Source organism: Mytilus edulis, chromosome 11 (genome assembly GCF_963676685.1).
Source record: "Mytilus edulis chromosome 11, xbMytEdul2.2, whole genome shotgun sequence".
In the NCBI taxonomy this organism is placed as follows: Eukaryota; Metazoa; Mollusca; class Bivalvia; order Mytilida; family Mytilidae; genus Mytilus; species Mytilus edulis.
The window spans coordinates 42,017,865-42,030,771 of record NC_092354.1 but is presented as its reverse complement, the minus strand read 5'-3'; the positions used below and the strand labels follow the sequence as shown (position 1 = coordinate 42,030,771).

Below are 12,907 nucleotides of genomic sequence, written 5' to 3'. Positions count from 1 at the left end.
GGCCCCCCCCTTTTTACCCACATATTTTGTGTGTATTGTTCTTAAACCTAATAAGGTGGAATAATTGCTAGTGAGATATAATAACATGTATTTTAGTTCATATGACTTGAGGATTGTACAATAATTGATTGTTTTGGGTGGTAAAAATATTGTGTCTAGTTCGTACAACGTTGTTTTGGTAGCCGGGACAGAACGGAAGTTTATCTGTACTTCCCACAAGAGCTTGAAATCGGTCTTTTATATAATTCTGGGGGGATAAACAGTTTGTTGGACAATTATAGCATTGATAAGTATAATAATATTAAGTCCTTTATTTTGTAAGGATAAGGATTTACTTGCGGTGACAACTTGCCAATTGGTCACCGTAGTGTTGATATCGATATTTTGGTTGTTAATTTAGAATAATAACCTTTGTGGTTCAAGTATTATGTTATCCAATAGGTGTAGATATCACCAAGAGTATAAAACATGTTGGTTCTAGTTATTATTCCGCTGGAAAACATCTTTATTCTGTGAAAACATCGTGTGTTTACATTCTCAGTTGTTCTGAAGGGAATTTCCCTAATCAGAAACATGGCTGCTGATTGGTCGTTCGTTAGTAAGAACGTTAGTGATTGGCTGATATTGGTATAAAACTAAAATCAATAACAAAGGGGGGCAGTCACTAGATAGATTGTTAAGTAGAGTGGCAAATTCAAAAGTAGAAAAAGAATGTCCGAAAACACAGTAGATTTTGGAAAAGTTAGTAAATACTAAATTGCACCCTTATTGGTGCAAACTTTAGGTGCCAAATCGGGAGCAAATCCTTGGTGCAAATATTTATTGGTGCAAACTTTAGGTGCCAAATCGGGAGCAAATCCTTGGTGCAAACTTTAGGTGCCAAATCGGGAGCAAATCCTTGGTGCAAATATTTATTGGTGCAAACTTTAGGTGCCAAATCGGGAGCAAATCCTTGGTGCAAATATTTATTGGTGTAAACTTTAGGTGCCAAATCGGGAGCAAATCCTTGGTGCAAATATTTATTGGTGCAAACTTTAGGTGCCAAATCGGGAGCAAATCCTTGGTGCAAATATTTATTGGTGCAAACTTTAGGTGCCAAATCGGGAGCAAATCCTTGGTGCAAATATTTATTGGTGCAAACTTTAGGTGCCAAATCGGGAGCAAATCCTTGGTGCAAATATTTATTGGTGTAAACTTTAGGTGCCAAATGGGAGCAAATCCTTGGTGCAAATATTTATTGGTGCAATTGATGGTTTAGGTGTAATTCCTGGGTGTAAATATATTGCTTGGAGCAAATAATGTTTTAGGTGAAAATCCTTGGTGTAAATATTGCTTGGTGCAAATAAATATATAGTTTTGTGCAACTTATTTTGTTAGGTGAAATTCCTAGGTGACAACCTTTAAGAAAGTCAAGTATTTAATATTTATTACGGAAGCTTTATGGTAGGAACGATTTTGTGATTACCTATAAAGAATTGTTGATTGTTGATTGTATTTATTATGTCTTAAGGAATTGAGACTTATTATAAACTGTGGGTTAGTGAATCTGATTGATTTACTTTAATGTGATCGAGTTTAGCGCTACACATTGGTAGTTTAATAATATTTAGATAATGACAGAGTAAAGTCTCGGTTTAGGTTAGTTATAGATAAGACCAACCATACTAGGAACCGGACTAGGCCAGGAACAGAGCTGTACCACTACCAGTCCAGCATTTTTATAAATAATAATAAAGCATCTAAACTGTTCTATTTCATGTATTTTATTTCACGAATATTTAGTAAATATACAGTAATAACAAAACAAATATAAAATCAATATCGGTAGAGTGTTTTGGTCGACGGTAAACCAACTAGACGTCGACCCTAATATTTTATCCTAATATACATACACACAATAAAAAGATCCCTTTACTTTATGTTCATTGTGTTCTCTGGTGTCCGACTCTAGCACCCGAGAGGCAGTGTTACAATAGTTCCTTTTGGAATTTGGTTTCAAGTTGTAGCGCCTTACAGCAACTATCTTCGCTCCTTTTATATCTGAATGCATGTACTGGTTATGAAATGATGTCTTCTTGTTTGTAAAATCTGCATTATAACGAATGGTAAATGTTTTGAACATGTATATTATTCAAATATCACTAATATGAAAAATAATGACTAGTATTGCATTTTTTGATATAATGCTATGCACATGTTACAGTTATTTTAATGCTTGCATTTAAGAAGATCAAACAAATCCCACACAATATAATTTGTGTTTTCATTATTTGAATTTCAAATAAATGTCTTTTAAAGAATTAGAAAAATGTATTCTGGTAAACCGATAATGTATACATTTTTAATAAATAAGAATTAATGTTATTAAAAGTATACAGAAATTCATGCTGATAATTAGATATAAAAATATACTTGTAATGCATCTATCAATAACGCCCTTCAATCATTTTCAACAATACAAAAAAAATATATGTTGATATCCGACAATATACTCAATGTTTTGAAATCTAATACATTCTGTGTTATTATAAGTTATCTACATTCATATCCGTAGATATAGATATTTTAATACCCTGAAGTACCCCAGTACACCCTGAGGCGTAGCCGAAGGGTGTACAGGGTACTGAAGGGTGTTAAAATATCCATATCTACGGATATGAACGTAGATAACGAATTTATCCCCGGTCTTAGTCCAAATTGGACGAGTTTTATGGAAATTCGGGTACAAAGTGTAACGTGAAAACAACGTTTTTTTTATTATCTAAAAAAGTTTTATTGAAATTTGGAAATTTTACATATTTTTTACGGGGTGTAGGGTACTACCTTTGGTAGAACCCTACAGGTAATCAAATATAAGACGTTTTTAATACGGTGACAGAGAAACTGGATTGTGTCAAATTTGGCGCTCAATGTTGTGAGAGTTACGTCATAGATGGTTGGACGTCAACGTGGGTCATTTGCATAACTAGGTCAGTAGTCCCATTCCTTGAAAATGTGTCAGTCAAATGATGCATTTAATGAAATGGGTGTAAATGATCGGTATAATAGGACAAAATCGTTAATGAATTAAATATTTAATTACAAATATCATGTATAATCTACAAAATTCAATATTTCACAAGAAGCAATCATGGAACTAAGGAAAACTTGCGTGAAGTTCCCCGGGATAATGGTTAGCAACGTCCGGGGATATGGGTTATTAACACCCAGGGGCTATGGGTTTTGTAACGACGTGCGTTAACCAATCAAAATCCTAGATATATACTAAGCCCGGGATAAGTATTTATAAGCCTTCAGCAAAAGGACGTCAATAACATTTGATATTTGACCAATAGCTAAGTATCATTCGATGCATAAAAATGAATTACCAATAATGCAGTTTATTGTTTTATACTTCAATATAAAAATGAAAACAAAATAAATGTTGGTTGCAAATCATCAATGGTATTATTTTTTGCTATATGTTTTATACTATAAACGTGATACTTAGATTTTGAAAATTTCTTTTATGTGTCTGCAGAAACATTAAATATATGTCGCTTTTTGCAATCTTTAAGAACAAAATATATCATCCATGTAGAGAAAATTAGTGACGGTTACGTGTCGTATGTGCGATTGTTTATAATTAGTTATATGTGTTATTACAATGTTTGTGATTTAAGCGTCACTTTTTTGCAAATGAAACAGGTGACTTACGTACAAAATGCAATCTATGCTCAATTTATTTGGACCAAGATTGCAGAAATGGATGTACATCCTGGAAATATTTAAAATTGCTAAAGTTTTATAACTTATCTTTATACCACGTGCACATTTAGTAAAGATAAGTCATTGGTAGCATTTCATATTAACACCAGGAATAATTAGAACTACTTGGAACTACTAGAAACATTTATCAGAAATAAACTCATCATATATACCAGGATTGGAATTTTATATTTACGCCAGACGTGCATTTCGTCTACAAAAGACTCGTCAGTAACGCTTGAATCAAAACATGTTAAAAAGGCCAAATAAAGTTCGAAGTTGAAGAGCATTGAGGACTAAACATTCCTAAAAGTTTAGCCAAATTCAGCTTAGGTAATCTACAAAATGTATTCCTGAGGTAGAAAAGCCTTAGAATACTTCGAAATATTACTGAGAATAATAAAAACGTAACCTGGCATTATAATGAGGAATAGACAACTATAAATATTTCTAAGAATTAATAAAAAAAAATTAATTGGAATCGTAAAAATATTACTAAAAATTGATTAAGAATTACTTGTAATTACCATATACATGACTTTCGATTAGCTTGATGTATTGGGATAGAAAACCTGTTCAAACTAACAGTATTTAATAGGGTTTACTATCTCTTTTATTGATCGAATTTTGCAGTTGAAAATTATTTTTTTTAATGTTATAAAGGACACTGTCGGGTGCAATATTTCTGATATACCAAATGTATATGGCGGGAAAATTACACAAGAAAAATATAATCAACGTGTGGTTTATTAAACTGGTCAAAACCGAAAACATTGCGTATAGAACTTATACATAAAATATCGCAGCAGTGAGAATATTTTCCATGCTGCCTTTTTGAAACAGAAAGTCGAAACGCTGATATGAATACAAAGTTTACAAAAAATGAAGATCGTGACTTGATTGGACAAAAACATGAATGTATCCTGGTTTTTGGGTGTATTTCTCTTTCTTTCTTCCAAACACGTCACATTTGACAGATTTTCCTTCTTCACCACCATTATCGGTTACTCTTGCTTGACAACAAAAATCGTCTATTATCTTATTGCTATTGAATACCTGAAAGAAGATTTGTATATAGTTATCAAAGGTACCAGGATTATAATTTAGGTCAGCAGACGCGCGTTTCGTCTACATAAGACTCATCAGTGACGCTCATATCAAAATATTTATAAAGCCAAACAAGTACAAAGTTGAAGAGCATTGAGGATCCAAAATTCCAAAAAAATGTGCCAAATACGGCTAAGCTAATCTATGCCTGGGATAAGAAAATCCTTAGTTTTTTTGAAAAATTCAAAGTTTTGTAAACAGGAAATTTATAAAAATGACCACATTATTGATAGTATATTTGAATTACAAAACGTATACTCCTCGTATCGTAAATAAAGGTAACAGTAGTATACCGCTGTTCGAAATTCATAAATCGATTGAGAAAAGAAAAAAAATCCGGGTTACAAACGAAAACTGAGGGAAACGTACATAGAAGGAGAACTACGACACAACAGAAAAACAACAATAAATGTAACACACTCAGAAACGAAATATAATATAACAATGGCCATTTTCCTGACTTGGTACGGGACATTTTAAGAAAAAAAATGGTGGGTTGAACCTGGTTTTGTGGCATGCCGAACCTCCCGCTTTTATGGCAATGTTAAATATAACATTAAAATAACAACATTACATGACAGGACTACAATACAAATAAATGGGAGAACATATAGGACAGAGAAATACACGAAAAATAGCTAACAAAAGGTACCAGGTTTAAAATTTAATCATAAAAAGGTCGATTTATAATGATAATAACGTCCTTATTCTTTTTGTCTCGCTAATGTATCAATTTTTTCTCCTTAACCGCTGTACAGAGTTGTTTTTTAAACTTTTTTCAAGCATTTTGTGAAGTTTTTATTTAGTCGTCATATTTTCTATTTTCATTCACACGAATTAGGAGTTCACTTTTGCACGACATAGATGTCATTATAGCTTTATACTTCAAATGCATACACATCCTATTTCTTCGACTTGTTTCTAGTTTTGTTTTATTTTCGTAGCAACGAATTTTCGTTAATGTCTCAATTCGTATTTTTTACTAAATAGATATAGGAAGATGTGAGTGCAATGAGACAACTCTCCATCAAAGTCACAATTTATAAAAGTAAACCATTATAGGTCAAGGTACGGTCTTCACCACGGAGCCTTGGCTCACACCAAACAGCAAGCTATAAACAGCCACCAAAATTCTAACTAGTGTAAAACCATTCAAACGGGAAAATCAATGGTATAATCTACTAGTATATAAAAAAACGAGAAACGTGAAACACTTATTGACCACATCAAACACTTGACATCAACAAACGACAACTACTTAAGACTGCATAATTATTATATTATAAAAAAATGTGCACTTCGCTGAAAATTTAAATTCGCGGCACACTGTGTGTTCTTCTATTTCATATTTAACGCAATATATATCAATGACGATCGTCAGTAACTTTTTAAATAGTTTTAACTTATCAGCGTAAAAACACTATTTGTGAAACCAAAATGACGAGTTTTCGGACAAAAAGTCATATTAAACACACGACATGCATCAGACAAGATCCACGTTAGCACACAATTAGGAATTATAAGTGTAGAGAAGAGATAGTGAGTTTTTTTTTACCTTAATCTTAAAATCAACATCTCAAAATTAATATTCGTGAAATAGACACAATTGCATATAGACGTCACGATTATTCTTCATTAAGTTTGATTAAAGATTCAAAATACATCAAATGTTAGTTAAACACGTGACATGCAACAGATAAGATAAACGTTGGCACACAATTAGGAATTATAAGTGTAGAGAAGAGATAGTGAGTCTTTTGACCTTGATCTTAAAATCAACATCTCAAAATTCATATCAATGAATTACAAACCATTGTAAGTGCACATGGACGTTACGATTATTCTACAGAAAGTTTGATTTTAGATTCCAAATACACCAAATATAACGAACATACCTCCATAATAATAGGATGATGCGGCTTTTTACGATAAAAGGTAACTTTAATTTGTTCAAAGTCGGATTTAGTTTCCCATTCATTTTTCTCGTTTAGCTCTAATGGAATTCTGGATACAACCTTCTCCCCTTCACATTGTATCACAATTTTTGGAGTAAAACCTGTCATAAAATTTGTGTACAAAATCTTATAAAAGAGTGAGTTTCGATGTATATTGATATAACGAAAGGGTAGATCTACATACTATAAATATTTTATATTGCACGCGCATCTTAAATTGTTTCAAATTTTAGAGGTTAGAGTTCATTTTTTTTTACATAGATTTATAGTATTTCTGGTGATGGATACCGTCCTCTAAATGCCTCCGCCTTCTTTCTCAACCTTTTATCATGTAAACATTGGTGATAAGTGTGATAGTCAATACACATTTAAATTCCTTATCAAGTGTTGTCCTGTTTTAATCCTGGTGCAAGACGACTGGAAATATATATTTGTTCCCTTCTCTAAAGTAGGACATTCTAGTACTCAACTTAAAGAAGCAAAAGTAAGGTTACAATGTTTTGTTTAGTTTTCTATACACGACAAAATTATTGCAAAAAAAAAATTAGTTCCTCCTATTTTGTACCGATAGTAAGGTGACCTGTCGAAAATTGTATACTATGGATTTCAAGTCAAAAATCATAAAACAAAATTGTGTTAACGATAAAATCAATTAAATTGATCCCATTATGTTTTCCTATAATTAAAAGCGTCCGTAGTAAAGTCGTGGTTAATTTGCATAGTCTTTAAAGTTCTTTAACCATCATAGATCAGCAAATGTATTTTTATCGAAAAAAATATTTCTTTTTTTAGTTAATGTCAAATGGCCTCACTCAATAGAATTTGATCGTACCTATCCAATTACACGAACAGCAGAGTGTGCATATTTTCAATTGCATTATTTAAACATTTATAACATTTGAAGAAAGTTCTTTTTTTCATAGAACAAGTTTTCTTTTCAGTTTATGTCAAATGTCCTCACTTGATAGAATTTGACCGTTCCTACAAAAATACATAAACAGCAGCGTGTGAATATTTTTAACTGTATTATTAAAATGTTTATAATATATGAAGAATAATGTTTCATGATATTGTGACAATTAATGGCAATTTTGGACAGCAATAATAGAATTGAAAAGGTGGGAATAGGAAAGGTTTCCATAATAAAATTCAGATACCTTAATCCTAATGTTAAAATAAATTGTAACTTAATATAAATGACAACACTTGTTAAAACCCTGATCGTAACATTTTAAATTGTGTCAATCATAATTTATTCGTATCACTAGACAACACATTACGGTTGAATTATTTGTAATTGATAACATTCCGAAAACAATTTCCACTTATTTAATATAATCTTTAAATAAATTATGTTTCATACTTTCGTCCGTTGATCCTTGTGGTTTTTCAATCTTTTCTACATTCATCACGACTAATGTCGTAACCATGGATGGCAAACTTAAACATGGCCATATTGTCGAAGGTCCCTCTTCAGTAAGTTCCCTATGAATATGCCAACATGACATAATAAGTACAATTAAGTTAAATAGACAACAGTACCTTCGTGACAAGACATGATACCGATAATAGGATTTGAAAATGTGAATTTCAACCGAGAAATTTCCAAGTTTTGTTCCGTTAAATCGTCAAGATAAGAAACGTATATCTTTTTACTTCAATTTTGTTATATTCAATAGGTATCGTATGTTTTTTGTTTATAAAATGTTCAAGGTGTACATCCCTCAAAGGTCTTGACAAACGTCTTTGTGTTAGACTTTACTCTTCTTAAATGAAACTTTATTTTGTTCTTAATTATCTGTCTTGTATAGCTTTTGGTTAAATAAATTCTGGTTAACATTTTACAATCTATTATACTATATTTTTATAAAACCTTTTCTGGCCTAATACGTCACTGAAACGCCAAAACAAATCGAGTAGAGGTTTTCACCATCCCCTTAGAATATATAAAAGCGTAACGTCACAAAAAAGGCAATGCTCAATTTTATATACATGTAAATCACAAAGACAATATACACAAAACCCAATACACAGATTTTCGATATTGGATAAAAAAAAATCTTTAGAATCTTATATCAGGTATATTACTTTATGATTTTTCATTCAGAAATGTTACAACCATTTTAAATTCAATGCACAAACAATAAAAACAATTCATTCATGTTTGATATATACCTAACACTAGCTTTACCGTGGGTATATAGTCGCAAAAGAAATGGACCATGTTCTTTCTGGTCTTTTGTACATGGAATGATTACATATCTGCCACTAGACAACACTTGTTTTCCAAACACGCTCCGAGTTTTGATCATGTCGGGTTTTTCAATTAGTTTACCCGGTACGTGTAATCTGTACAATCTGTTTTCTGCAACCTGTATTTAAAATATAAAAAAAACCAAGAATGTGTCCCTAGTACACGGATGCCCCATCCGCACTATAAATTTCTATGTTCAGTGGACCGTGAAAATGAATTAAAAACTCTGATTCGGCATTTAAATTAGAAAGACCATATCATAAGGAACATGTGTAATAAGTTTCAAGATGATTGGACTTCAACTTCATCAAAAACTACCTCGACCAAATATTTTAACGTGAAGCGGGATAGACGGACGAACGGACGCACAGACCATAATGAAAACATAATGCCCGTAACTGGGGCATAAAAAACAACAAAGCTTTGTATTTCTGAAAACATTATCCTGAATCCAAATGAAAGAAGAGGTTTAATGCATTCAAATATTTGGATGACATGATTGTAGGTTCATGTACCAACTATTTTTTTATAAATATTTTTCATAAGTAACCAGTAAAATGATTTTTTTACTACCCCTTAAAATGTCTATTAAGCAAACTAAAGGAAAAAAAGGAAAATTGAAAACTAAAGAACAACAACTAGTTAATCTTTCTAATTTCAAATCCACATTTCTTTTAGAAAGTAAAAGCCAGCGTTAATAAATAAAGGAAAATTAAGAATATGACATGAATAAAACACTTGATATACCAAGTCCGGAATAGGATAGTTTTTTCCATCTATTTAAATACGGTATTGTTGCTATTTTACATATAAGTATAACCGGTGAATTTTTGGTCCTCGTCAATCTTCTACTTTGTAGTTGTTATGGCTTTCGAACTTTTTGCATCCGAGCATAGTTTTGTGTGGACGTAGCACGCGTCTGGCGTATAAAAATATCTTTTTAACCTGTTACCTTTTGATGGCTTTTATTCGTTTGTGTGGACGTAGCACGCGTCTGGCGTATAAAAATATCTTTTTAACCTGTTACCTTTTAATGGCTATTATTCGTTTGTTTCTCTGTCTTATATTTTCTCCAATTTATCTGTTTATTTATTGTAACCCTGTCGTGTAATGTTGTCATTTTAATGTTATAATTAACACTGCCATTAAAGCGGGAAGTTTGACATGCCACAAAACCAGGTTCAACCCACAATTTGTTCATGAAATGCCCTGTACCAAGTCAGGAAAATGGCCATTGTTACATTATAGTACGTTTCTGTGTGTGTTACATTTCGGTGTTTTGTCTCTGTTGTGTCGAAGTTCTCTTATTTTTGATACGTTTCCCTCAGTTTTAGTTTGTAACCCGGATTTGTTTTTTCTCAATCGATTTATGAATTTTGAACAGCGGTATACTACTGTTGCCTTTATTTATTTCCTAATGATTGTTACTATCATTGTAAGGAAAACACATGCATGATATATATCTTCGGACAGAAAGTATCATTTTTGCAGGTTTTGGATAAATATGAAGGGTACTCTACCCTACTTTTGATTTGTTTATGATTTAACAAATCTTACTTTTTGCGAAAAAAAAATCAACAAACGCGTCAATGCGAGACACAACTATGATACACCGGAGAAGTAGCTTGATATAACTTAAAAAAAAACCAACATAAGACTAAAACTAAAATTAATTATACCTTCATAATTGAATATCCAATTGTATTTAGCGTTCTTCCGGTATGCGATTTAATAGGTTGTATATCATGCTGCTCTAAGGACACGTGGAGTTCATCTTCGTCTTTTTGTATTTCAATAATAAACTAAACAAAAGTATATGTATGAAATGTAATGTAAGAATTTCAATAGAAAGACATACACACATTTGGCGATTACAGTGCAAGACAATGATTAAGGTGGTACATACCTTTACTTGAATATTTTGCTCGTTTAATTTCCATATTTAAAAAAAAAAAATTCAAAAAAAAATAGAACCACACACTTGATCGGAAAATTTTCGTTGGATACATAGCCGTTTGACTAACACCAATTTCGATCATTGATATGCTTAATATTTCTTGAACAATAGAATGTAATTAAAACGTTCAGTTGATTTTTACCGAGTTACCTTCCTATAGTGTTATATACCACCTTAAAAATGACGATTGAAATAGGTAGTAAATATAAGTGAAGGGTGTGATAGTTCAAATATTCGATATCATGTACTTTATGAACAGTTTCGATTTATTTTCTGGCTAATAAAAAAAATGATACTACTATTCACTCTTAATATTTTGATTAAAGACTTGATAAAAATGGTATATATGTAGCAGAAACGAAGGATCGTTTTTTTTTTGTTTTTTTTTATGGACGATTTTGTTTGTTTATCTGATATTATCTCCATGGCAATACATTAGCTCTATCCTAGTAGCATGTTCCCAATTTTCACCATAAAAACTTTTAATTCTTTAGTTGTCCCTGTATATAAAACATAGGTCTGGAATAAATGCGACAGTTGACTTATCAGCATCAAAACCGTAAGCATCTCTGATGCGACCTCGTTTTTCGGCTCACGTGCGATTTTTTCCCAGATGACCTGAAATCTTTAGAAATATTGCATTCTAGCTAGTCCTTTTGACAAAAATTCTACTAAACGTACCTGTCGATTGCTTAGGAACGACTGTGATGTATAGTCACAACCACCAGAACGACCTGTCCACTCAGAATGCAGTATAAACTCATTGGATGGCTTCACAATATGGCATATATCAACATTTGTTAAATGGTTTAAAAAATCATCAAATGTCATCCTGTTAAAAAAATAATTGTTTTATAGATGATTTTGAAAAGTGCATAAGTGAACATGATGTAAACATAAAGATGATGTCGTAATTCAAATTCTAAAATTAAATGATAATATTCGAAAGAGGTCAGTTACGCCGTTCGTTCTGTTAGTCAATTCAATTGATGCTATCTGTAATACTAGAACTATATTTATGCTTTGCTTTTTTACTTCCAACAATAGAAAACACATTTTGATTTGAAACAGTTATTTTGATCTAAACACTGCTATAAAGAATGACCAATAAGTCATTAAGTCAATTCTAGTCTTTCAATCAACTTTTAGACTTCTCTACCGTGGTAAAATCACTCCCGTAAAAAACTTCGCATTTTTTCAATTATTTTTATTCTAATCGTGGTATGACACACACAGTTTAACACAGATCAGACTATTATACTGGTATGCAATAAAGTTCTAAGATCGCACAATCATGTTGCTAGTATGTGCAAACAAGGCTAATCGTATAGACCAACAAATAATTTATTGTGACTAGTACAGTTATGCAGTGTCGTTTTTAGCCGTTTTTCCTCTTGATTCCGTTGAGGTCCAGAATTGTTGTTAACGAGTTAACGCGCCAACCAAACTAAAGCCATAATTTACCTTAGCTGTATTTGGCAACACTTTTATGAACTTTTTGTCGACAATGCTCTTCAACTTCGTACTCTATTTAGCCTTTTAAACATTTCTTGATTCGAGCGTCACTGGTGAGTCTTTTGTAGACGAAACGCGCGTCTGGCGTAAATATTAAATTTTAATCCTGGTATCTATGATGAGTTTTTTTGCAACTACTGGGTCGATGCCATTGCTGGTGGAGATGTATTTCCCCGAGGGTAACATCATCCTAGTAGTCAGCAATTCTGTGTTGACTTGAGTTATCATTGATATGTTCATAATTGGAAATTAACAGTCAACAAAACTTTGAATTTTTGAAATACTAAAGCTTTTCTACCTCAAGAATAGATTATCCTAGCTGTATTTGGCAAAAACTTTTAGGAATTTTTGGTCCTCAATGCTCTTCAACTC

The 12,907-nt window shown here is 32.0% G+C and overlaps 1 protein-coding gene across 1 annotated transcript; it reads right to left on the bottom strand.

Moving 5' to 3' along the window:
- Positions 1 to 4,476: 4,476 nt before the first annotated feature.
- LOC139494268 (calpain-5-like) lies at positions 4,477 to 11,851 on the bottom strand. Its single transcript, XM_071282437.1, has 6 exons — positions 11,702 to 11,851; positions 10,743 to 10,865; positions 8,985 to 9,181; positions 8,173 to 8,294; positions 6,750 to 6,910; positions 4,477 to 4,803 (listed from the first exon to the last, which is right to left on the bottom strand). The coding sequence occupies exons 1-6, from the start codon at positions 11,849 to 11,851 to the stop codon at positions 4,621 to 4,623; spliced, it is 936 nt and encodes a 311-aa protein (XP_071138538.1). The 3' UTR covers positions 4,477 to 4,620.
- Between the last annotated feature and the right edge of the window lie 1,056 nt (positions 11,852 to 12,907).

Coding starts and splice junctions, on each gene's coding strand:
- LOC139494268 (XM_071282437.1), bottom strand. CDS start 11,851: ATGACATTTGATGATTTTTTAAACCATTTAACAAATGTTGATATATGC. Junction 10,866..11,701: donor CGTTCCTAAGCAATCGACAG/GTACGTTTAGTA, acceptor ACTTTTGTTTAG/TTTATTATTGAAATACAAAA. Junction 6,911..8,172: donor ACAAGGATCAACGGACGAAA/GTATGAAACATA, acceptor ATTTTATGACAG/GTTTTACTCCAAAAATTGTG.